The sequence below is a fragment of the Delphinus delphis genome, chromosome 19, assembly GCF_949987515.2.
Source record: "Delphinus delphis chromosome 19, mDelDel1.2, whole genome shotgun sequence".
Taxonomy (NCBI): Eukaryota; Metazoa; Chordata; class Mammalia; order Artiodactyla; family Delphinidae; genus Delphinus; species Delphinus delphis.
In genome coordinates, this window is record NC_082701.1 from 16,020,391 (window position 1) to 16,047,545 (window position 27,155).

Genomic DNA, 27,155 nt, shown 5'->3' on the forward strand with positions numbered 1-27,155 from the left:
TAATTTGTCTAAGCCCGTTTCCAGATCTATGTATTGAAGATGACCTACCTCATTAGGCTATTGTGACAGTTAAGTGATAGAACACAGGAACACTTAGCGCTCTGCCTGACACAGAGAGTGTGCAGTAATGGTAGCTGCTGTTGCTTGCCACTTTACAGAAAGCAAAGTCCATGGCTCACTCTGGTCAAACAAAAATACACAAGCTGTAGCCATGCCCAAACCCCCATGTTTTAGAGTCAGAAAAATGTGGGAAAAGAAAGGATTATGGTTAGAAGCCATTTCCCACTTGCAATCTACTTTTCACAGTTTCAGCTCCTTAAATGACTTACAAACAAAGATGGGCATTTATCTATAATTAATGTGCTGAACTTAAGAGAGTCTTTCTTAAAAATCTCAACACTTAAATGGCCCATAAAGGTAATTCAGAAACCGAATGTCATCTCAACCCAGTAATCTTTCCACAACACCACACTGCCATCCCATGTTTCCCTTTAGTAAGGCTCTGAGGGTAAATCTGAATACACAGTGTATCTAAACCATTTGCGACTACAAAGTTGTATTGTTTTAGTGACCTCTACTTGTGTAAAAATGCTATAATATATGTATAGATGTATACTTAATATATAAACCTAATATATTTATATGTATTTAAACTAACGCAAATCAAAATTTTATTCATAAAACTGTATTACACCCACAACAGAGCTAAATACACAGTGGAATGGTTTACCAAATTTACATTAAGCAAAAATATCATTCTAGACCATTCATGTCAGAAAGTGCTCAGCAATCTCCAACCCAACATACTCCCAAGTTGCTTACTGTGAATTATCTTCATTATGTATCCTTTTTAGTTCCCTGATATGTAGATTTCTAACCCTTTCTAGCCTTTCCAGCTCTGCCTGGATCTCTGCTTCCTCCTAAAGTGAAAAAGAAAGAAACAGCTCAGAACACAGGAAAGTTTACCGTTTCGGAATCTCATTTCAAAAACAAAAGCAGACATTTCTCTTATGAAAAGCTAAGAAGTTTTACTTTGAAAAAGATGTTTTTAAGAACTAGAATTTTAATCATAAAAACGAGCCCACAGCAAAACAGTAAATAAAATTGAAATCATAGAAGTACAGCAGGAAAAGTGAAAGTCTTCTGTCCACCTCCAGCCATGCCCACTCCCCAGATAGAATCACTGTTAAGTTTCTTGTGTAAGTTTCCAGAAATATTTTGTGTGTATACATATAAGGCATGCAATCTGTTTTTTCCTCTTTTTTAAAAAACAAAAATCACGTTCTCTATCTGGTTCTGTTCTGTAAGGAGGGATTATACTTGGTGCCTTAAGTTCCACCGATTTAACAGGATCTGAGAAAGGGGAGGAGACGACAAACACACACCAACAGCAATTTATTAGACACTTACTTATCATCTTCAGAATAAGCAGCATCCACCAAAAAGTACAGGCTGCTGAATTTTTTTTTTTTTTTGCGGTACGCGGGCCTCTCACTGCTGTGGCCTCTCCCGTTGTGGAGCACGGGCTCTGGACGCGCAGGCCCAGCGGCCACGGCTCACGGGCCCAGCCGCTCCGCGGCATGCGGGATCTTCCCGGACCGGGGCACGAACCCGTGTCCCCTGCATCGGCAGGCGGACCCTCAACCACTGCGCCACCAGGGAAGCCCACAGGCTGCTGAATGTAAGAGATGGGTGACCTACATCTAAGATACCTCCATGAACACTCAATAACAACTTCTGTAGCTGCCTTTGTGTTTCAATATGGTTGGTGCAAGACCTTCTCTTCTTAGCCAGTTTAGCAAGAGATAAGAGCTGCTATGTGATTTAAAACATCACAATAATTTAAATATCAATTTTAGAACCATCTGCTCTTATTTTATATTTAATTTTTACTGAAAACATAATCACTTGTGGAGCCGAATGAGGTATACAGAATTAAGTACTGGTACATCATTGATGGAAAAGGCACTCTCACCGGGTGGTTGGAGTTGACTTGCAACTTGAAAGATGTGAACTCCACCATTAGAATACAGGTGTGACAGAGCAACTACTGAAGATTTCCACAGGTATGTAAAGCTATTAATTTGCCCAAATGACCAAAGAGCTTCAACACCAAATGTAAACTAAAAATTGCATTTCTCCAGACAGGTTTTCTCATTACACTTACCTTTTTAAGATGACCTAATCTGAGTTTGAAGATTTCTTCTTGTTCATGGTATTCTGCTAATGTTAACCTGGAAAATAATGATAAAAATTTCAGGAAATTGTTTGAAATCACAGTGTGCCTATTTAAAGAGAAAGGCCAAAGCATGCTATACCGTATGTTAAGTCTCTTAGTTAAAATGACCAAAAGATAGATTATCTTGCAGTCCTTTGACAAGAGAAAACTTCTGTGATTTATCAGATGTGATGTGAAGGAAGGACTTCAAAGCCAGAAGTCTAATTTATTAAAAAAATGAGAAAAATAAATGAGCTAAATTTTCACGTTACTTATGAAATGAGTTTTGTTCCATACCATACTCAGATGAAAATCCATTAGGAGAGGTAGCCAAATTATATGTCTACAAGTTTTTATAAAGGGGATGTTAATAAGCCAACATATTTGATTATTTTTGGTAACTCTTGGACTTTGATACAAGGAGAAGAACCTAGAGGACAGAGTCCAGGATCTGGAGTCTCAGGACTAGGGTTCAAAGCACAACTCGGGCCATGTGAACTTGGGCAAGCAACTTTAACCTCAATTTCCTAAAAACGCAGCAAGTAATGATACCTATCTAAAAAAGCTGTTGTGACTATTAAAATGAGAATATGAAAGGAATCTATAATTTGTAAAATGCTATTTAACACAGTTCTCAAAGGGCTTACTTGATGGGTAATCACTCATTTCATGTTCCACCTACCCTGATCTCATCCTCATATCTCAAGAATGAGCATGTAAGAAGTGATATCTTACTCCTCCATCTTCACTCTCTTCACATTCTAGAAGCACACACATATACTTCAAAGTTTGAGGTGTCACTGTTTAGATATATTCTAAATAGCAGGAGAAAGAAGAAACAGCTATCCTATCAACCAGGAAGGGCTACAAAATAGTGTCTCTGAGGTCTGAATAAAAGAAGATAAAAAGAGCAAGAAAAGGGCTTCCCTGGTGGCGCAGTGGTTGAGAGTCCGCCTGACGATGCAGGGGACGCGGGTTCATGCCCCGGTCCGGGAAGATCCCACATGCCACAGAGCGGCTGGGCCGTGAACCATGGCTGCTGAGCCTGCGCGTCCGGAGCCTGTGCTCCGCAACGGGAGAGGCCAAAACAGTGAGAGGCCCGCGTACCAAAAAAAAAAAAAAAAAAAAGAGCAAGAAAAAATACACCCATTAGGGCTGTTACACCTATCATTTCACAGCTGCAGAAAAACTACATCTATTACTCCATATCACACCAGTAAAAAAGGGAGGAATGGAAAATCAGAGCTTAAAGTTCTCTCTTTCTGAAATAGGTTCAATACCAGGAAAGGACAATGTAACCCACTCCAAGACTCCAGAGGACCGTTTTTGGCTTCTGGCCAAAGGAACGAGCCAAGTCACAGATACTCTAATTATTAAAGGCTAGACCAAAGGCCTTCCAGCTTGGAGTTTACACAGGACTCCAGATGGCAACTGCTTACTGACACACTACTGGCCTAGACTGAATTCTAATTATTATTCTATGGCAAAAAAACAACCTATGCCTACTTTATTACTCCTAAGCCAATGGTTTTATGCACTAGCATGAAATAATTTTCAAGTAACACTGGAAGGAGAGTCCCCACACAATAAATATAGGAGTCATGAAAGAAGACAATAATCAGATTAATGTGTACAACATTCGCCTGAAGAATTCTTCGAATCTGGGCTCCTACTTGGACTTTTTGAAAGGAAATATTTTTTACTTAGAATCTAGTTTTAAAATATTTGTGAAGTGAAGATGTTTTCCAAACTTATTCAATGTGTATACCTTTATCACAACACTTAAAGTAATTATTAGTTTATTCATCTGTTCATTTCCCCTAAATAAACTGTGAGCTCCTAAGACTGGGCTGTATCTTTCAGCTCTGTACCCCAGTCCAGAACAGGGCCGAATATATAATAAGCATTTAACACAGACTTAATAAATGAATGTCAAAGAAAAGGTCCCCCAACATATCAGGTATGTATGGGGTGAAGACTGGTGTTAAGCCATCTTTCTCACTGGAATGAAGAAAGATACATTTCTGGGATGTCATGAACTTTTAACAATGGTGTAATATAGTATTATTATACTTGAGGTGGATTATGGGTTAATATGTTTTTGTGAACTAATATGAAAACATTAATGGCAAAAGACATATTAGTCAATAAATTACATAATATCATTATCTCTTATTTGTAGCTATCTTTAAATCCCACAGTGACAGCTTTACAAAATTTCTTTTTCCCTTGAAAAACTAATGTAGCCACAATGGAAATACTGATTACAATACCAATGACTGTTTCTATGAAAAAATATATTTTAAATTTCAAACATTCAATTCAGAAAATGACTTCATGGCTACCATCAATTCTGTAGAGATTTTCTACACCATTATTTGTAGATCTTTTTTTCCTTTTTAATTGGAAAGCCTCTTGAAGACAGAGGTGATAGTTTAAATGTCTTTAGGGTATGCATAAGAAATATTTTAAACAGGTAAGTAATATACAGGTTTTACTTCCCGCACCAATTCTAACTGTTTAACAGTCCTGCCTAGTTGGCAAACTATAACCTGTGGGCCATTCAGCTCACAGTCTATTTCTAGAAATAAAGTTTTACTGGAACACAGCCACATCCATTCACTTATGTACTGTCTATGGCTGCTTTCAAGCTGTAACAGTAGAGTTGAGTAGCTGCAACAGAGACCCTCTAGTGCGCAAAGCCTAAAGTGTTTATTATCTGGCCCATTAGAGAAAAAGCTTGCCAACTCCTGTCCTAGAGGAAGATTCTCTAGTGGTCAAGAATTCAAAAATCAATTAGGGAAATCTGACACGGGGCTGGAGTGAAAAAAGAAGGCATTTGTACTCTGAATATTCTACTCCTCGTATTCATGGTAGCTATGGAATAATTGTTGACTGGCAGTGAAATAGATGACTACACTGCAGTTGAAGATACTGGTGTTTTCCTTAGGTTGCCAGAACAGGAAAAAGTACTGGGAATGTCAAGATTTGGTTTACTGGGAAAATGCCCTTTTCCTAAAATAATACCTATTTTTTCTTAGGTTACACCTAAATTTGTGAGTGTTAACTAGTGTTCTTTAGACTACTAAATAGCATTCTTTAGTTGTGCATTCTTCAGTCTGAAACAGAGTCAGGTACTCTCCATAAGATGAAGCCAACATACCATAACCTGGAACCACATGTAAGCAATTATATCATTTGAATACCTAATGACTTCACATTTGTTATAAGAGTGGCCAAAGATCATGACATCAAGTTAAATGACATTTTTTCTCCCTCTCATCTGAAACTCCTCATATAAGATCGTGACTAAGAAAATGAGTCAATTTTAGATGGCTTTTATATGAGTTGAGCAAATCCATTAATGTAACTAAAAAGAAAATTTAAGCTCTAGAAATCTCCACAATCTATCACTTTTTCCAGTGGCACTCAATAGGAGGTTTGTATCTCAGGGGAGAATATGGTATCTCAGTTCACATTAATAAAGAACATACGTTTCATTCTCAGCTCCGTTGGTTTTGCTTTTCCGCTGTTTCTGCTCATTGGTTGCTGGAGGGGCCTGTCCCATGGCAGGAGGTTTCCGCTTTGCTAACATTTTTCGTTGTCTTTCTATCTCTTCCCTCTGTGAATTTATCCTTTCCTGTTGCCTAGAGATACAAAAGATGTTGCACAGAGGAAGAAGGTCAAAATTTTTTGAACATGGCTGTGGAATAAACATAAATATATTTGTTACCTGCATATTCGATAGACTCCAGAAAAAATAAACCCCTTTAAGTAAAGATTTGACTTTAACTTCAGGTTGGAAAAGCCAAACATTTGGTGATAGAACTATTTTTCGGAATGAATCTGTACTTTTAAGACACTAATTATGGTAATTCTCAGAGTAGGAAAGTGGGCAGGAAGAAACAATATCAAATTTCTATTGTGACCTTATTTTCTAACTCAAAAGGAAAAATGTTCTGATTGCTTTTTAACAGTTAAGAAAACAACTCCTGGTAATGAACCCATTAAAGTAAAGAACTGTATTTACATAAGAAAGTACAAAAGGTTCCAAGTGCCTTTTTATTTTTATTGGATTACAGTTTCCTCAAATTCTATCTAGAAAGATACCAAATTTGAAGAATGCTAAACAAAGTAAAAAAGATTTTCCTTCTAGACCTATCATTTATTCTAGTCTAAGTGAGGCATTACCACAGCCAAGTCATTCCCAGTCACTAATATGGTAAAACCTAAACTAAGTTTGTTTTTTTTGTTTGTTTTTTGTGATACGCGGGCCTCTCACTGTTGTGGCCTCTCCCGTTGCGGAGCACAGGCTCCGGACGTGCAGGCTCAGCGGCCATGGCTCATGGGCCCAGCCACTCCGCGGCATGTGGGATCTTCCCAGACCGGGGCACGAATCCATGTCCCCTGCATCGTCAGGTGGACTCTCAACCACTGCGCCACCAGGGAAGCCCTAAACTAAGTTTTTTAAGAACAAGGATGTACGTTTAGAGAAAGCAAAATGAAGCCTTTCAACTAGTAAAAACTCCTCAGGAAATAGTACGCAAAATGAATTAATAAAAAACATATATAAAGAAGACTCTTAAGATATTTAACACCATTTCCATCAGAGTATTTCCTAATAAGATGTCTAATTTTTTAATAATAACTAGTTTACAAACTAGGAGTCAATAAAAATACCAATATAAGTAATCCACTTTCTCTCACGTATCCTGCTACCTGAAAGACACTAAGGTTTATAGACTTGGCATATAAAAGTATACCAAGACCTAACAGACTAAAGTCTTTAAATCACCCAACATAGTTGACCTGACAGTCAAATGTCTTCCTTCACCTTCTCTTTCTACCATGCTTTTATCCCCCATCTCCTTTTCTCAATCCAACTTCACAGTTTTGAGGAATGATACAATCTAATTTTTTAAACCTATATTCTAAAATGAACTCTACCCGACCCTCTTCCCGGAACACTATAGTTGTCGGTCTCTAGACCTTTTCCAGATTGAGTATATCTTTCTTGGAAGAACGGCAACCAGAAAAACAAGACTATCCACCCCAGAGCAGATGCCCATAGTACAATTTACCCTGCCACATCTAAAATGGCAACACCGTAAGCACGGTTAACCTGATCAGACAGAGTACCGCAAATAAATATCCATTCACTTGATAATACGATTCTCTTGGCTTCAAGATGAGCTGGGTTATTGATTAGACGTCAATTTAACAGCAGAGTAGAAATTTTAATTCAAGCGTTGCTGCTTGTGTAAGAAAATCTTTTAGCTATTAGAGATATGCCTTTCCCTCCAAAATATAGATATATGAATAATTCATGGCTTGAAAGAATTCTGGATTAAGACAAAGAATCCTTAGGTTAAATCAGTCTTTCTTCTCACTTAATGAATGTCCTTGAGGAAAACATTTATCTTCTCTGAATATGAGTCTCCCAATCAAAAAAATTGGTAAAATATCTTTAAGCTCATTTCTACCCTTTCAGGGGCCTCACTGAGTTCAAGGCACTCTGAACTCTCTGAAGATAACCATATAATATATAGTTTAACTATAAACTGCCGTGTACTAGTGCAGTGCCACAACATTTTGTCTCTGAAGACTAACTGCTTTGGAAGATTGAGATTTTAGCAATTACCCTTATTAAATTAAAATAAAACTAATTTCCTAATGTTTTCAGGGAAAATCCACACATTTTTTTTAAAAATTTATTTATTTATTTATTTATGGCTGCATTGGGTCTTCATTGCTGCACACAGGCTTTCTCTAGTTACGGGGAGCAGGGGCTACCCTTTGTTGCAGTGCACGGGCTTCTCGCTGCGGTGGCTTCTCTTGTTGTGGAGCACGGGCTCTAGGCACGTAGGCTTCAGTACTTGTGGCACACGGGCTTCAGTAGTTGCGGCATGGGCTCTACGGTGCACGGGCTTCAGTAGTTGTGGCGCGTGGGCTCTAGAGCGCAGGCTCAGTAGTTGTGGCGCGTGGGCTTAGTTGCTCCGCAGCATGTAGGATCTTCCTGGACCAGGGATAGAACCCGTGTCCCCTGCATTGGCAGGTGGATTCTTAACCACTGCGCCACGAGGGAAGTCTCAGTTCTACTATCTTTTACAAAAGTATTGATGACCTGATAAATTTATCTCATTCAAATCTAAATAACTATTTAAAAAGCCATTATTTGTAAATGATAAGAAGACCATCAGCTTTAGGTACCATTATCAGCTGAACTGTGTCACCCAAAAAGATATGTTAAAGTCCTAACCTCCAGTACCTCAGATTATGACCTTTGGAAACAGGGTCATTGAAGATTTAATTAGTTAAAATAAGGTTATACTGGAGTAGGGTAGGCCCTTAATCCAATATGACTGGTATCCTCATAAGAAAAGAAGACACAGAGACACATAGGGGAACACCATGTGAAGACGGAGGCAACTGAAGCTATGCTCACAAGCCATGGAACACCAAAGAAGGAGCCTCCCTAGTGGCCTCAGAGGGAGCATGGTCCTTGATTTCAAGGTGTCTGGCCTCCTGAACTGTTGAGAAAATAAATTTACGTTGTTTTAGACCACCCAGTTTATGATATTTAGTGACAGTAGCCCTAGGAAACGATTACAGGCAACTTCAATAGCAAAATTGTATCATAACTAGTAGGAGAGGTATTAAAAAAACAAATGCACATATTTTCAGACATTATTTTAACCAAAATAATTTTAGTGGTGATCTACAGAGAGCGTCTAAATATCCAAGATAACAATTTTTAAAGATTCCCAGGATTTCATATGTTCCATGTGTACTAGAAACTGTAAAATGGTATATACTACCCAAGGAAAATCTGGCATTTATAAAATCAACAAAAAGAGTTGTCTCTCCAAATATCATATGATATCACTTATATGTGGAATCTAAAAAATGATACAAATGAACTTATTTACAAAACAGAAACAGACTCACAGACACAGAATGGAAACTTAGGTTACCAGAGGGGAAGGACAGGGGGATAAATTTGGAATTTGAGATGAACAGATACACATTACTATATATAAAATAGATAAACAACAAGGACCTACAGTATAGCGGAGGGAGCTATATTCAAAATCTTGCAATAACCTATAATGGAAAAGAATCTGAAAAAGAATACATATATATGTATAACTGAATCACTTTGCTGCACACCCAGAATATTGTAAATCAACTATACTTCAATAAAATATTAAAATTAAAACAAAAGAATTGTCTCTCATTATGGATCATGTGACCAAGAATCAGATGGTTCAGGAGAAATGACTTTAAAATGGAATGCTATGATTCCTTACACACCAGAATGATTACGTGGACTATAACAATGCTATAAAGTTTAATTTACTCCCTCTGATAATCCACATCTTAAACAACCACGATTTTGTATACAGGTCAAATTCCATTACTTTAATGTGGTTTACTTTAATATAAAGAAAATCTTAATAAAAAGTTTTTATTGCCTTGCCATTGATTATTTGAGACTTTAAGACTTGTTTAAATAAAAAATTGTGTCCTGAATAACAACAGTGTTTAATATAACTACTTTCTCAGAACTATAAAATAAGCTACTTTTTCAATAGACTCAAACATATTTTTAGGAAAAATTACTAACCTGGTCAAAAAACATTACAAATCTGTTATGATCTTCCTATTAGACAGTAAATCTTCTGTTTTAGGATCTTAATAAAGATCATTCAAAACAGAGCCAAGGAACACAGTGAGAACAAAAGAACTGTGTTGAGGCTCCTACTGAGACTATATTTGATTATCTGATTAAATTTAATGTCTTGAGGTTTGCCTCTTCCTATAAAACCTAGTATTCCTGCCTTGTGTTCAGGTACCTTGCCCACCAAATTATGTGTCATGGAGTTGTCTTCTTTTTTTTTGCAGTACGTGGGCCTCTCACTGTTGTGGCCTCTCCCGTTGCGGAGCACAGGCTCCGGATGCACAGGCTCAGCGGCCATGGCTCACGGGCCCAGCCGCTCTGCGGCATGTGGGATCTTCCCGGACTGGGGCACGAACCCGTGTCCCCTGCATCAGCAGGCGGACTCTCAACCACTGTGCCACCAGGGAAGCCCCATGGAGTTTCTTATACACAGAAAATTATCATTTGTGAGGAGATCAGCTACAGCCTTTTACAACTAAAGAACTTCAATTCTGCATTAAAATTAAGAAAGGGAATTAACTGATTAAAGCACAATTTTAAAAAATAAAATACTTATAATTAACAGGTATCAGCCAGGGGACTTCCCTGGTGGCCCAGTGGTTAGGACTCGGCCCTTTCACTGCTGGGGTCTGGGTTCAATCCCCAGTCAGAGAACTGAGATCCTGCAAGCCGTGTGGCGTGCCAAAACAAACAAACAAACAAACAAAAAGTTATCAGGGCTTCCCTGGTGGCGCAGCGGTTGAGAGTCCGCCTGCTCATGTAGGGGACACGGGTTCATGCCCCGATCCGGGAAGATCCCACATGCTGCAGAGCGGCTGGGCCCGTGAGCCATGGCCGCTGAGCCTGCGCGTCCGGAGCCTGTGCTCCGCAACGGGAGAGGCCACAACAGTGAGAGGCCCGCGTACCGCAAAAAAAAAAAATACAATGTGCCACCCCTGCCCCCCGCAACCCAGTCTCAAATGGAAATGATCTATCAAATCAAAATAAATAAATAAGATACAATAAAAGGTACTACAACTTGAAGGTTTTTTTAAGTCCTGAGCTAATATTACACAGTTGGAATTCCAGGAGTTTAAACGTTAACTCTCTCCTTGGAGTAAATACTTGAATGTTTCAAACCAAAGTTATAATAAAGTGAAGGAATGCTCAAGATTCCAAGCTGCTGAGAGGCACAGGCAGTGGGGCTGGTCACCAGCCTGACCGATGGCTCAGTCCTTGCCTCCAAGGAGGTGATTATCTCTGCTGACTGGATACTCTCCCCTTAAATGGCCCCAGGGACATGTCCTATAAGTTCTTCCTAAGCTTTATTTTGTTTTATACCTAACTCAGGAAATCCTTCCTTGGGTCTTTGCCTATTTCATTTTCCTGTGGACCCAGAATAAATGCTGACTGTGGGTGTACTCCTCATGAAAATCAATTACATAATTAAAAGGATATCAAGTCAGGTCCAGATTTTTCTTTCTTAGCTTTGTTGATTCTGATTCTTTTAAGCTTTATTGTAGAACTTGTTTTTTATTCATCTGATTATTTGTCATTTTTTTCCCAGGACTTTATCTCATTCCCTACATTTCTTAACACATGTGGTGACAAAAACTGAACAAAATGACTGCCACTACTAAGATATTAATGACTACAATTACAAAAAATTTTTTAAGTCCAAACCAACTTTTCAGTTCTCAACTTAATCATCACAATTCACTTACTTGATAAGGTTCTGGAAAGCATAACCGTCTGTCCACTGTTCAGTGAACGAGGCCCCATGTCGGACAGTGGTAAAGTGGCCCAATCTCAAGCGATCTTGCATGCTTTTATCTCTACATGCCATCTTCTCTTGTTTTGACTTAGGGGAAAACGACAAATAGAAAATAATTTTATTTTCCTATGAGAGCTCATAGCATTATGTTTATTTTTTGTACTATACTGCTCAAAGTTTAGGACAACTGGCTAAATCTACATTGACTTCAGGAAGTACCCTAAAGCTATAAATGTTCTATATAACCCATAAATGTTCTATGTTAACATATACCTTGTTATTTCTCTTATAAATGTGGAAAAAAGTTATTTCCTTTCTATAAAATTAATGGATTAAGAGATGAAGCAAAGTTCTCCACAGTATCTTTGACATCAATAAAATAATTCATTTCACTTTTATCAGTGTTCCCTGTCTTTTTAACAGCATTTCAAAGACTTCAGCAAAAATAACTGCTAGTCTGGGACTTCCCTGGCGGTCCAGTGGTTAAGCCTCCAGGCTCCCAAAGCAGGGGGCCCAGGTTTGATCCCTTGTCGGGGATCTAAGATCCCAAATGCCGCAACTAAGATCCCACATACCACAACAAGCCGCAACAACAAAGACCCAGCACAGCCAAAATAAATTTAAAAAAATTTTTTTTAAAAAAAAAAACACTGTCTGTCTCAAACCTCTAGCTTGTAATAATTTCATTAGGAAGTACTGTCATCTTAAAACTTTCACTATAAGATAAATAAGTACTGGAGATGTAGTATTTTAAAAGTTTTCAATAAATAGTTACTTATATCTATTAAAAGCAAGTTGCAACTAATCAGTTACTATAATAAAGGAGACATCAGCCAATTAAAGTAATCATATACAAGTAAATACCAACTTAGTTTTTTAAAGCACAAAGCACTGAATTATCACATTATTATATACTTACGTTACTCCAAATACCGTATCTGAAATAGACATAAAACTATTGCTAAATGTCTGTAATAGCAACAGGACACACGCTTTAATTAATAGGACGAATGTAAGAATTTTGGAGAGCAATACCCTGAATAAACTCAACTAGGACAAGCTGCCCCTGTCCAACCAACACCATACTCAAAGCAAAGCACAATCAGAAAAAATATCCCAAATTATCACTCTGGATACTTGGTTCAGTGTCCACACAAGAAAGAATTCTAACTGTCAAATCATGAGAAGTCTTTTCCTAAGAAGCCCTACTCTGAAATATTTTCATTTCAGGTAAAGAGTATAGAAGCCACAATAATGAAACATACTAAGCATCTTGGGGTACAGAGTTCAGGCCACCACTAATCACTTACCTTTTCTATAAGGAGTTTCTTGCTCATTGTCACACATCGATTTAATCGTTCTTTGTATTTCTCTAGCATCTTTTGCTGTTCATCAATCTGCCGTCTCAAATCACAGTTGGCCTTCAATGGAAAAAAATTTTTTTAATTAGCTCCAAGGAAGATAGATTAATACAAAAGCAGTTTCTAGGGAGTCTGAAAATCATTTGTTGTTAAATTATAAGCAAAATTAAGGTTCAAAGAGGTAAGAGTAACTATGTCTTTTTAAAAAAGAAGGTAAGTACTTCATTCCTTGATTCTCTTTAAATAAACTTATAATTTATTAAAGATGAATTCTGTTACTAGAAGTGGGCATGTTTTTCTACTGATCATATTTTATTCCTCCCCAAAGCCAGTTACAGATAAATCTAGTACATCACACATATTTAAATTGTCACAAAATAAAAGAAAAATCCTACAATGAATGAGATGTTTAAAATTCATATAAAGAGCAGTTTTTAGCACTTACAGATTAAATACTTCCAAAGGGTGATTAAGCACTACCAAAAAATAACAGAATTTTTTTTTAAAAAACTACATAATGTTCTTTATGTTCAACTGTTCTTTGTTTTTCTGCTCTTGTTTCCAAAGAAGAAGAGACATGGATTTATATAAATGTTCCTTACCAGAGAAGCCAGGCACACCCATGCCCGCCTAAGACAGAACTAACAAAGAAGTTGAATACAGCATCTTGGTTCAAGAACACCAGAATGTAAATACACAGTTACTTTAGCTGTGGTCAGAAGGGCTAAATACTTTGAAAAATTCAAGCCTCCTACAATAACAGAGAAGGGAAGAACCACTAACCCAAGGTCAACTTTGACTTGCAACTCCTGAATTTATTCTTGTGTTAAACAAAAGATATCTACTCTTTTGGCAAATAAATGATACTTTATAATAACTTGCTTGAATTATGAAAAAAATACAGCATTTCCCAATCAAATGATATAAGTGTTTCTGAAACAGTAAAAAGCACAAATGGAAGATACTACAGCACACTCAATTTGTGAGACTTTTCAGCTTCATTTTAAAGTGATCACTGTACAACAGCTTCCATCTCCAAATTTCTACTCTCCTCATAAACATAATTTCTTCTCATTAGTTCTTCTAACAGAGCCCTAGAGTTCTATGCACCACATTACCGAAGGCTAAGTACAAGTACATTTGGGTAAATGTGACTAATTCATACTTAAAAATCTACAAGGCAAAGATCATGTAATGTTGGGACTTCCCTGGTGATCCAGTGGTTGGGACTCTGCACTCCCAATGCGGGGGGGCCTGGGTTCGATCCCTGGCCAGGGAACTAGATCCCGCATGCATGCCGCAACTAAGAGCCCACATGCTGCAACTAAGAGTCCGCATGCTGCAACTAAGAGCCCGCATGCCACAACAAAGATCCCACATACAGTGTGTCACAGCTAAGACCCGGCGCAGCCAGATAAATAAATAAATAAATAAACAAACATTAAAAAAACAACAACAACAAAGATCATGTAATGTTTATATGAAATTCAATCTACTTTTGGAAGGTGAGCATTGAAATCTGTAATCAAATTTATGGCATCAATCAATCTCTGGCAGCTTATTTAAACTTTTAAGAACTCAATTTCTGTGGTTTCTAACACTAACGATTTTGTATTCAGGTTTAAAATAGCACCTGGCTAGCAGCTCCTGATGCAGCCTTACCCAAACATCTAACTAAAATGGAAAAACTCAATGAATGGTCCATGCCTGCCTGAAAGGAGATATAAAGAGCAGTGGTCATTCCCCCTGTCCCTCCAAATCAGAAACACAAGCTCTCATCAACTTGAAAAAATGGCAGCTGTCCTTTTGTGTCTTCTTTTTTGACATATCCATTCCACTGGCACTGCTCTATACCCAAAGAAAGACTACAACCTTCAGAAAACAAGGCAGTAGAAAGAGGGTAGCGGTGAGTAAAGAGAACATATCACTCCCTGGAAAATTAAACCAGACATTTTTTTAAAACCCCCCCAAAAAAGAGTCCTAAGTTAGGATCAGTTTTTCACTTCATCTTCTCAATCTTAAGAAAGTCAGGTGATGAAGGAAGAAGACAAGCCCATGATCCTTTTTCAGTCCAGCAGAGCTACCCTGGACAAAAACCTGCCAATACTGCAACTAGGTTAGGAACTTTTTAAACCCACATATCTAATTATAAATCTTGGTAATTCAACGAGCACCCAAGTGTACAAAAACAGGAATAAGAGCAACCCCAAGCAAGTATGGATGCTAACAATGAAAGATGGAAAATAGATACTGAGTCCAAACATGGCTCTCCTCATTGAAAGACGGAGAAAAGCAAACAAACAAACAACAAAAAAAAAGGCCTAAGGAAAAATATTTCTGAATAGGAAAGGGAACATCAGCTTGAGAACAATAAAAACACTGGAGAAGATTAAAATGTTAGCCAATTTTATTTATAAATTGGTAGTATTTATGTATAGATGCATTTATATATGCTACAGGGACCTCCCTGGCAGTCTGGTGATCAAGACTCCGGGCTTCCACTGCAGGGGGCACAGGTTCAATCCCCGGTCAGGGAACTAAGATCCCACATGATGCGTGGCGCGGCCAAAAAATAAAACTAAAAAAATTTAAAAATTTATATATATGCAACAAATAGCTCAAAAAATTACTGAAGTAAATGTACCAAATGTTTTACCTCAGTAATGGAATTATGGGTGTCATATTATTTTTTTTTACTATTCTCTAAATTTATTATAAAGAGCATGTATTGCTTTTACAATAAGAAAACAATAAACCTTAAAAAAAACTTGTAAAGAATGGGTCAGTCAATATGCCAAACTGTATATTAAAAAATTATTTCAAGGACTTCCCTGGTGGCTCAGAGGTTGAGAATCTGCCTTCCAATGCAGGGGACATGGGTTAGAGCCCTGGTCCAGGAAGATCCCACATGCCGCGGAGCAACTAAGCCCGTGCGCCACAGCTACTGAGCCTGCGCTCTAGAGCCCGTCAGTCACAACTACTGAACCCGTGTGCCACAACTACTGAAGCCCATGCACCTAGAGCCCGTGCTCTGCAACGAGAGAAGCCACTGTAATGAGAAGCCTGCGCACTGCAGAGTAGCCCCTGCTCACCGCAACTAGAGAAAGCCCATGCGCAGCAACGAAGACCCAACACAGCCAAAAATAAATAAAATAAATAAATTTATATATATATAAAAAATTATTTCAAAAAATATCTGGTATTACTGTATAGCACAGGGAACTCTACTCAATATTCTGTGATAACCTATATGAGAAAAGAATCTAAAAAAGAATGAATATATGTGTATGTATAACTGAATTACTTTGCTATACACCTGAAACTAACACAACACTGTAAATCAACTATACTCCAATAAAATTAAAATTTTAAAACACCACTGTATATTTTCTAGAGGTATATTTTTAATTCCATATTAGTTATTTTTAAAGTTTCTCTTGTAAGCACAAAAACTTTACATGAATAGGTTATAAAAGATACAAAATACAAAACCAGGGCTGAAAAGTACTTGTGAAATAGTTTTTAAAATTCAAGGACATTAAACAAAACAATTTTCCTGAAATGGGAAAACATTTTATACCCATTCTCACAGTTCCAAATGAAATACAATAATACTCCACACATATACTCCTCTAGTATATATTTAAATATTAAAATTCTATAATTGAGATGTCCAATTTAAAGACAGAGTTTAGAATATAGGTTTGATCCTCGTTCCCTACTCAGATTCCCTCAGATTAAAGGAAAATATCCAAATGTTTACTTTTTAACTTTATTATTTGGCTATGGTAATTATCTCTATGATATGTACATAATTCAAATATACATAAAATTAATTAGTGCTGTTATAAAATCTCTTACAACATTTTAATACTTACTCTTAACAAATCATCTATTCTTCCTTCCTTCTTCTCTAAGTCAGAATTCTTACTGTTTTCTAGTGCAGATATTTTTTCTATTGTGAGGTCAGACTATAAAGAGAAAACAAGTTTAGGATTAGTCTCAAAATATTACATGTCATCACATTTTTCTCATTACTTTTCTGAAAAAAAAAGCACTTGACAACACAACTAGCCTGGAATCGCATGGCTCAAGAATTTAAATCTGCTTTCCTCATCCCATTCTTTAAGCATTATGTTCTGCTACACCTGCCCTTCAAAAATATATTAGCTCTGGAATCAAATATATGAATTTTCAAACTGCTGTGCGCTGAACAGTAAAGAAACATACTACTCTAGAAATGAAACTAACTTTGAATAGAAAAGGCCATCAGAGGAGACAGGACCCAAATCTCTAAACAACAAACATGCCACCTAGTGGAAACAAAGAGTAACCAGAAGGGAGAGGTGAACGCTCAACTATCTAAGTCTGTTCAACTATTCAAAAGCTTAATTCAAATAAAATTGAAAATCTGCTCCTGAGGGAATGTTTAGCTCTTGCATCTTAAGAAATTCTCCTAGATTGCCAAGCATCCTGTCTTGAAGGCAACACAGTGCCAACAGGCTTCAAGAAAACCAGGCATAATATTTGGCTAGCTCAATACCACAAAATGGAGGATATATTCACTATCCTTTTCAGATAGTATCTTTGAACGTTCACAACATTCCCTAAATTAAGGAGTTTCTGAAGACTGTTTAAGGAGAAATTATGTTGGTGTGCCACATGTTAAAGAAGTTTAAAACAAGAATTTACTGTATAGCATAGCGAACTGTATTCGATAACTTGTAATAAACTATAATGGAAAAGAATTGGAAAAAAAGAATATAGACATATACATATATATGTATAACCGAATTACTGTGCTGTACACCTGAAATTAACACAATATTATAAAATCAACTATACTTCAATAAAAATTTCTAAAAAAAAGAAGTTTAGCTAGGTCTTGCTAAATGAGTATGTACAAGGAAAAAATTAAGTACTTTCACAAAGTAGGGAATTAAGATTCACTGAAGCCTACAATAAGCACTGTCCCACCAAGCGTTTTGTATACACTAAGATAATGATAATCAACCACAGTTTTATAGATGATTTGAACTGAAGAAAACTAAGGCCCAAAAAGATAAGGTATAAGTTGTAGAGCTAGAGTTTGAATCTAGGCCTAGAGGTCTTTTCCCTGACATCATGCTGCAGTATAATCATTTCTGCTGCAATACACCAGAAAGGTAAACAAACACCTCAAAAAGTTAAATTAAAAGCACCTTCCAAAAGACTCTAAATATTCATAATGCAAGTTCTGAATACGACACACACAAATAATGAGGTGAAGTCAGAAATAAAGGGACAACAAAGGGAGGACCTAGATTTTATATGTAGTTATTAGTATCTATTCCTCGGCCCTTCTTTTCCTCCTCTGTTTAACAATCACTGACCTACCTGGGTCTGTCTGTGCTGGATGGAGATCTGTTTTTGGGAGCTGCAGGAATGCTCTGTGTTGCCAGATCCCGTAGAGGAGGGACTGTTTTGCTGAGCCTGTAATAAAGGTCCATCACCGATCACAAGAAAGTTCTGCATCTTTCTCCACAAACATTTGTATGAATGCAAATGATTAACACTATATAAAAGAAACACTTGCTGATGAAAGTCAAAAGTCAGGGCCATGTAGCCAAGATGAAAGTATAAACAATTCAAATGAAAAGTAAGGGCTAGACATGGTAGCTTAGACTACGTTACTGTAAATAGTTAAAAGCATCAAATGCTTATAAATGAATTTTTTAAATATGTAAATTATCAAATATGTAAATGCCCTTTTCACTTGTACAGTTGATACCTGAACAATGCATGGGTTAAGGGTGCCGACCACCCCACCCACCCCACTGCCCACAGTGCAGTGAAAATCCACGTATCTAACTTTACAGGTGGCCCTCGGTATCCATGGTTCTGCACCTGCAGATTCAGCCAATCTCAGATGGTGTAGTACTGTAGAATGGATTTGTTGAAAAACAATCCACATATAAGTGGACCTGAGCAATCAGTCCAAAACCCATGTTGTCCAAGGGTCAGCTGTATTTTAATACGCTTTTGCAGGAAAGGCTGGTGAAGCATCCAAAGCACAGGGGATGCTTGTGACTCCAGGCAGAAAGGACTGTGAACTACTGTTCAGAATAGCGTCCTAAATCCTCAAACATTATCCATGAACATTCAGTGGTCCAAAAAATCCTGGTTGATTTCCAATACTGTCACTTGCTTACTGTGACTTTTACACATAAATGATGGGGCATTCTAAGGCATTTTCAAGTTTATAAGGTTTAGGACTTAATATAATTCAACTGTTCAAGAATATGCAATCATTAAACAGATGGTCCCCGACTTAACAATGGTTCCACTTAACCATTTTTCAACTTTAAGATGATGTGAAAGCAATACACATTCAGTAGAAATGGTGCTTCAAATTTTGAACTTTGATCTTTTCCTGGGTTAGCAACATATGGCACAATACTCTTTCATGATGCTACGCAGCAGCAGTGAGCCACAGCTCCCAGTCAGCCACACAATCATGAGGGTAAACAACCCAATACACTTACAACCATTCTGTACCAGACAATCACATTGGGTTTTGCTTTCCCTACAGTATTCAATAAATTACATGAGATTCAACACTGTATTATAAAACAGGTTTTGTGTTGGGTGACTTTGCCCAACTGTAGGCTAACGTTAAGTGTTCTGAGCACATTTAAGGTAAGCAAGGCTAAGCTACTGTATGTTAGGTAGGTTTGGTGTATTAAACACATTTTGACTTACGAATGATATTTTCAACTTATGATGTATTTATCAGGACCTAATTCCCATCGTAAGTCGAGGAAGACCTGTACTTCAGAAAGTCCTTTTAAAAACAAAATTGCACCCAACACAGTACAACCCATCATAGACATAATTAGAAAATATTGGATATTCTGGGGATTATGGGCTAATGGCAATACAGTATTATCACATCAGAGAATACAGTGTTTCCACATATGTAAATTTTTTGATACTTCCTATATATTCCTTTAATTATTGTCTTATTCATGAACATTAAAACAATGTATAACCACCACCTATTGAGCAATTATCACCATGATCACACACAGTCCTTACAAAACCCTATAAGGTAGTTATTATTTCCACTTATACATAAAGAAAATACAAATCCGAGATATTAAGCACCTACGTGCAGTCACAAAGCTAGTTAGTGGGGGAACAAGAATAGAGGGCTATCTGCATCCACAATACCCGATCTCTATGACCACGGTACACTGATGCCTCACATCAACAGTTACAGGCCACAAGCAAGCTAAGCACTTCATACACATAATTACACTGAGGGCTCACAACAGCCTTGTAAGGTAGGCAGTATTATCACCTCCATTTTTATTTATTCATTCAACAAGTACTCACTGAGAACACCCTACGTCTAAGCATTGTGTTAGGTGCTAGGGACACAGTGGCCAAGAAAAACAGAAACAAAACCCACAGACCCAGTCATTACTCTGCCTTATAACGCTTACAATCCAAGAGATGATGTATTAAGTACTCGATAAATATCTGTTGAAAGAAATTGTTAAATAAACAATCATATAATAAATGCAAAATTGCAATTAGGATACATGCTATAAGAGTACACAGCAGGGTACATAACCTAACTTAATGAGTTGGGGATGAATTCCTTGAGAACGTAATATCAGAGTTAAGATTTGAAGGAAATAAGCAATCAAAGAAAGGAGATGATTCCAGGTTCTCACATTCCATACAAGAGCCTTAGGGGAAGAGAGAAGAATGATGTGGGGATCAAAGAAGTAAAAAGAGAGGAGTCAGTCTCAAAGAGGTGAAACAATGCGCACAGCCTGTAAGTCAGAGCAGCGATTAGAGATGAAAATGTTCCCCAGTCTTTCTACAATGTGGCAAATCTAACCTTGTCTTACTGATTAAGGGTCATCACCACTCACATATTGGGTTTCCCTGGTGGTGCAGTGGTTAAGAATCCACCTGCCAGTGCAGGGGACACGGGTTCAAGCCCTGGTTCGGGAAGATCCCACATGCCCCGGAGCAACTAAGCCTGTGCGCCACAACTACTGAGCCTGCGCACCTAGAGCCCATGCTCCACAACAAGAGAAGCAACCTCAATGAGAATCCCGCACACCGCAACGAAGAGTAGCCCCCACTCACCGCAATTAGATAAAGCCCGTGTGCAACAAGGACCCAACACAACCAAAAAAAAAAATTAATAAAATAAATTTATTAAAAAATAAATAAATAAACTCACATATCATACTGCACTATGATTCAAGCATTATCTCCTTCAGTTATCATTAGGTTGCTCTTACAACCCTCTCCTTTTAAAATTTGTCCCTAAACAAACATGACTGTTTGAGCAGCTTTTATAATAAAAGCCAGTAAGAATCACATGACCGGCTAAAACGGCCCTTCTATGAACTTCTAGATTTTGGTATATGGGCTTTGTTAAAATGCTTTTTTAACATGTGCTCATTTCTAAGTTTTCTTTCAGCAAACCAATATTGCTAGAATGTGATTCAAGGGGATGTTTCCAAATTAAAGCTCTCTGTAAAAATGTACATATAAATAGCCCCATGATAAGAAGTAAAAATGTAAGAAGTTAACTTGAGGAAGTGGGACAGAGGTAAGGAGGTAGCAAATCCTCATGAAAACGAAAATACTTTCAAAAGGTAAAAGAACTACAAAAATAGGCCTTCCCTGGTGGCGCAGTGGTTGAGAGTCCGCCTGCCGATGCAGGGGACACGGGTTCGTGCCCCGGTCCGGGAAGATCCCACATGCCACGGAGCAGCTGGGCCCGTGAGCCATGGCCGCTGAGCCTGCGCGTCCGGAGCCTGTGCTCCACAATGGGAGAGGCCACAACAGGGAGAGGCCCGCGTACCGCAAAAACAAAACAAAACAAAACAAAACCAACAAAAAAAAGAACTACAAAAATATAAGGACCTACTGTGACAAGTGAATCCATGGTAGAAAAAAATGCTCTAAATCTGATCATTCATTAGATATTAATTATGAACCTCTGTGCCTGGTTCTGTGTTAAACACTAGAAATGCAACACTGGAAAACAAAGAGAGCTTACAGTCTCCCAACAAGTCCACGATTACAGAATCATGTCCTCGAGAAATGAGAACAGAAGTCGATGGCCTTGCTAAGCGGGCCATTGTAGTTGTAAATTTAGTCCAACCCCTACTTTGCAAAACATTCTCCCCAGACTTCCATATTCTTTGTTCCTATTATAAAAGTAATATTAGCTTCTAATTCATGATTACAGGCTGGATCTCCCAAAGTCCTACTGATATTCAGAGATTTTTAAAAAATAAAATCATAATAGCACTAAGAAAGAAGGGAGAGTTGAGAATCAGAAATTTTTTAAAACTTTAAATTTTAAGAAACATTCAAAAGCAGTTGGGATCAGACTGATAGAGAAAGTGAAATAAAGAAATTCACAGCTGAAAACATCAGCAGTAAAACAGGCTGGGTCTTTTCAAGAGAGCTCCTCCAAAGCCTCACAATGAGATTTACCTTTAAAAGAACCAGGAGTGACCCATGGGACAATTATCAGACATTTAAAACCTATACGGGGCTTCCCTGGTAGCGCAGTGGTTAAGAATCTGCCTGCCAATGAAGGAGACACGGGGTCGAGTCCTGGTCCAGGAAGATCCCACATGCCGCAGAGCAACCAAGCCCGTGCGCCACAACTACTGAAGCCTGCGCTCTAGAGCCCACGAGCCACAGTTACTGAAGCCTGCGCACCTCGAGCCTGTGCTCCGCAACAAGAGAAGCCACTGCAATGAGAAGCCTGCGCACTGCAACGAAGAGTAGCCCCCGCGCACAGCAACGAAGACCCAATGCAGCCATAAATAAATAAATAAATAGCCTATTTATTTACTTGTAAATAAGTAAATACATAAATAAAACCTATACTGTCCAATAGGGTCCTCTCTTGATCTCTTCCTTGCATAATGTGGGCCCTGGATACTACTGCTTCTGACCCAAGGGTAAAGCACAAGAACTGGTCTCTTAAATAAAAAACAAACATGTAAATATTTAAAAATGGAAAATAAGTGGGTCCAGGGGAGGGCTCCTGCTATAAGTACAGTACCCCTGCCCTCCACAACTGACACGATGGAGGAAGAAATGGAATACATCACTAAGAGTGAAATAGTTACCTATCAAAACAATGCCCTCCTTATCTCCATGTTTGTAAAGGAGCTGGTCTTTCTGCCTAGAGTTTGCGAGATGCTTACACAGGGAACACAGTCACCGCCTCCCAACCCCCGGAATGGTGGGCTATTTGCGAAGCAGTACTATGCCACCTCAGGGAAAAATCCATGCCAACAACCTATGTTAATCACCCTAATAGTACTGCATTCAACTAAAGCTAAATATATATTTTTAAGAAAACAAACAGGGCTTCCCTGGTGGCGCAGTGGTTGAGAGTCCACCTGCCGATGCAGGGGACACGGGTTCGTGCCCCGGTCCGGGAAGATCCCACATGCCGCAGAGCGGCTGGGCCCGTGAGCCGTGGCCGCTGAGCCTGTGCGTCTGGAGCCTGTGCTCCCCAATGGGAGAGGCCACAACAGTGAGAGGCCCGCGTACCGCAAAAAAAAAAAAAAACTAAAAATAGAACTACCATAAGACCCAGCAATCCCACTACTGGGCATATACCCTGAGAAAACTGTAATTCAAAAAGAGTCATGTACCACAATGTTCATTGCAGCACTATTAACAATAGCCAGGACATGGAAGCAACCCAAGTGTCCATCAACAGGTGAATGGATAAAGAAGATGTGGCACATATATACAATGGAATATCACTCAGCCATAAAAAGAAACTAAAGTGAGTTATTTCTAGTGAGGTGGATGGACCTAGGGTCTGTCATACAGAGTGAGTCAGAAAGAGAAAAACAAATACCGTATGCTAACACATATATATGGAATCTAAAAAAAAAAAAAAGGTTCTGATGAACCTAGGGGCAGGACAGGAATAAAGACTCAGACGTAGAGAATGAACTTGAGGACATGGGGAGGGGGAAGGGTAAGCTGGGACAAAGTGAGAGAGTGGCATGGACATATATACACTACCAAATGTAAAACAGATAGCTAGTGGGAAGCAGCCACATAGCACAGGGAGATCAACTCGGTGCTTTGTGACCACCTCGAGTGGTGGAATGCGGGGGTGGGAGGGAGACGCAAGAGGGAGGGGATATGGGGATATATGTATATGTATAGCTGATTCACTTTGTTATAAAGCAGAAACTAACACACCATTGTAAAGCAACTGTACTCCAATAAAGATGTTAAAACAAAAAGAATCTGCCTTCCAATGCAGGAGACGCGGGTTTGATCCCTGGTCGGGGAACTAAGATCCCACAAGCCCACGCGCCACAACGAAAGATCCCACATGCCACACCTAAGACCTGATGCAGCCAAAAAATATACATAAATATTCAAAAAAAATAAAGTTGATTACACAAGAGATAATTTGACGTTAAAATGGTATTAAGTAGAAAAAATCTAAAACACAAACTCTTAAGAGTGGTTGTCTGTCTGAGGAACACAAAGGAAAGAATTTTACTCTTCTCCATCACTTCAACTTTTTGTGGGCCATGTGTATGTACTATTTTTACAATTTAGAAAATTATATGCTTATAATTTAAAAAATTAATTTCCAGGCTTCCCTGGTGGCTCAGTGGTTGAGAGTCCGCCTGCTGATGCAGGGGACATGGGTTCGTGCCCTGATCAGGGAAGATCCCACATGCTGCAGAGCAGCTGCGCCCGTGAGCCATGGCTGCTGAGCCTGCGCGCCTGGAGGCTGTGCTCCACAACAGGAGAGGCCACGACAGTGAGAGGCCCGCGTACCACAAAAAAAAAAAAAAAAAAAATTAATTTCCTATGTCGAAATATATAAAATTATGTAACAATACGATTTAAAGGCTCAAAGTCATAATATGCTGCCACCTATTTTTATTTATCAGTATCTATAGATCTTTCATTGTTAGCACATATATATCTCACTTCTTTGATCAACTGTAGAGCATTCCACTGTATATATGTATTATATTTTATTTCACTAGTCCTTATATGAAAGATGCTCTCATTAATTCGTACGACATATAATTACACTGAGTGTCTATGAGAGCAGATCCAGTTCCAGCACTGGAAATACAGAAGTGAACAATGCAAAGTCCCTGACCTGATGAAGCTTACATTCCAGTGGAGGGGAGGTAGTGTGGGAGTGGGTAGTGAGACAAAGAAGTAAATTATAGCAGGTCAGTTGGTGATAAGACCAAGAAGAAAAAATAGGGCACAGGAGCAACACAATGTGTGCGGTGGGCAGGAAGTGGTGCTATTTTATACAGTGCAGCCTCTCTGATAGGCTGTAAATTTAAGCAGAGACTAGAGAGAACTGAGGGAGCAAGGCATGCTGATGTCTAGAGGAAGGATGTTAAGGCAAAGGCAGCAGCAAGCGCAAAGGCCCTGAGGTGAGAGCATGTCAGGTGGTATTTGAGGCAGAAACATAGGCAGTGTGGATGGAACTTGGTGAGGAAGGGAGGTTAGTAGTAACAGATGTCAAAGTGGTGGGAAAGAGGCCATACAAAGCGTTATGTGCCATTTTAAACACTTGTGAGCAGAGGAGTGGCATGACTGGACTTATGTTTCAATGGGATCACCCTGATCTGTTGAGAACAAAGGCACAAGCAAAGAGTCCAGTTGGGAGGCTGCCATCATAATCTCAGTGGGAGATTAGATTTGAGTGGTAGTCATTAAGGGGGGTGAAGTGGCAGGATTCTGAACATATTTTGAAGTAAAATCAGTAAGACTTGCTGATGGGTTTGGAATTGGGGTATAAAAGAGATAAGACTAGAATGACTCCAAGATTTTTAAACAATTAGAAGAAGAGAGTTGACAATTACTGAGATGTGGAAGAAATGGGGGTCTGGAGTGGGGGAACAAGATGAAGAATTCACTTTCAGTCATGTTAAATCTGATATGCCTATTAGACATAAAGAGGCAACTGACTACATAGGTCCGGAATTCAGGGCTCAGCTCTGGGCAGGAGATATAAATTTGGAAGTCCTCTACATATAGGTGATAACTGAAACAAAGAAACTAAATGAGATTCTCATTACAGAATGAAGGTAGACAAGAGGTCTGAAGACTGAGCCCTGGGGCACTCCAGTGTTTGGAGATCCGGGAAATGAGGAAGAACCAAAAGAGGAGAAGCCAAGAGAAGACCATGTGCTCGGAGAAGAAGGGACTGTGGCTAATGAATTATATTGAATAAGTTCTGAGAACTGATTGCTGGATTTAGCAACATGGAGGTCACAGATATCCTTGTTCTAAGTTCCTCTGAAACACTGTGGAGGGACACTGCTTCCAGATTTTTGCAATTTATAACAATACAATAAACATCTTTGTGTAGTTTTATGGGAATGGAATTTCTGGACCCAAGGATGTGTAAACTTAACACTGAGATACATTACCAACTTGTCCAAATGACTGTACGAATTTATAGTCAGTATAAAACTGCATGTGTATCTAAACTATTACCTGCACTAGGAATTATCAAATTTATTAATCCTTGCCAAGTTGATAATTCAAAAGCGTTATTTTATTTTGTATTTCTCTATGGCTGAAGTTAAGCATTTTTTCTTGTTATTAGTCATTTGTCTTTTCTTCCTCCTGTAAGACTGCCTGTTCATAGTCTTTGCCTTTTGTTTTTTAAAGGAAACTGCTTGTCTATATCTATTAATTAACATTTGTTATATATTAATGTTAACTCTTTTGCTTTTTTCCTTTTTTATATCACTAAGTTTACATCCCGGCTGGAACTGCAGAGAAGCAAAGAGAAACAGAACTGGACTTCCCTGGTGGAGCAGTGGTTAAGAATCTGCCTGCCAATGCGGGGGACATGGGTTCGAGCCCTGGTCCAAGAAGATCCTACATGCTTCAGAGCAACTAAGCCCATGTGTCACAACTACTGAGCCTGCGCTTTAGAGCCCGCGAGCCACAGCTACTGAGCCCACGTGCTACAACTACTAAAGCCTGCACACCTACAGCCTGTGCTCCACAACAAGAGAAGCCACCACAATGAGAAGCCCGCGCACCACAACAAAGAGTAGCCCCTGCTCTCCGCAACTAGAGAAA

General features: G+C 38.6%; 1 protein-coding gene across 4 annotated transcripts in view; it reads right to left on the bottom strand.

The window, feature by feature from the left end:
• Positions 1 to 27,155, bottom strand: part of TLK2 (tousled like kinase 2) — a 103,118-nt gene that overhangs the window by 26,109 nt on the left and 49,854 nt on the right. For all 4 annotated transcript variants that reach the window (XM_059996621.1, XM_059996620.1, XM_059996619.1 and 1 more), the window contains 7 exons: positions 18,390 to 18,485; positions 16,892 to 16,984; positions 12,963 to 13,073; positions 11,603 to 11,739; positions 5,713 to 5,865; positions 2,168 to 2,234; positions 823 to 920 (listed from right to left, as the gene is read on the bottom strand). In XM_059996621.1, coding sequence (XP_059852604.1) covers positions 823 to 920; positions 2,168 to 2,234; positions 5,713 to 5,865; positions 11,603 to 11,739; positions 12,963 to 13,073; positions 16,892 to 16,984; positions 18,390 to 18,485 — 755 coding nt within the window. The remainder of the gene's footprint in view (positions 1 to 822; positions 921 to 2,167; positions 2,235 to 5,712; positions 5,866 to 11,602; positions 11,740 to 12,962; positions 13,074 to 16,891; positions 16,985 to 18,389; positions 18,486 to 27,155) is intronic.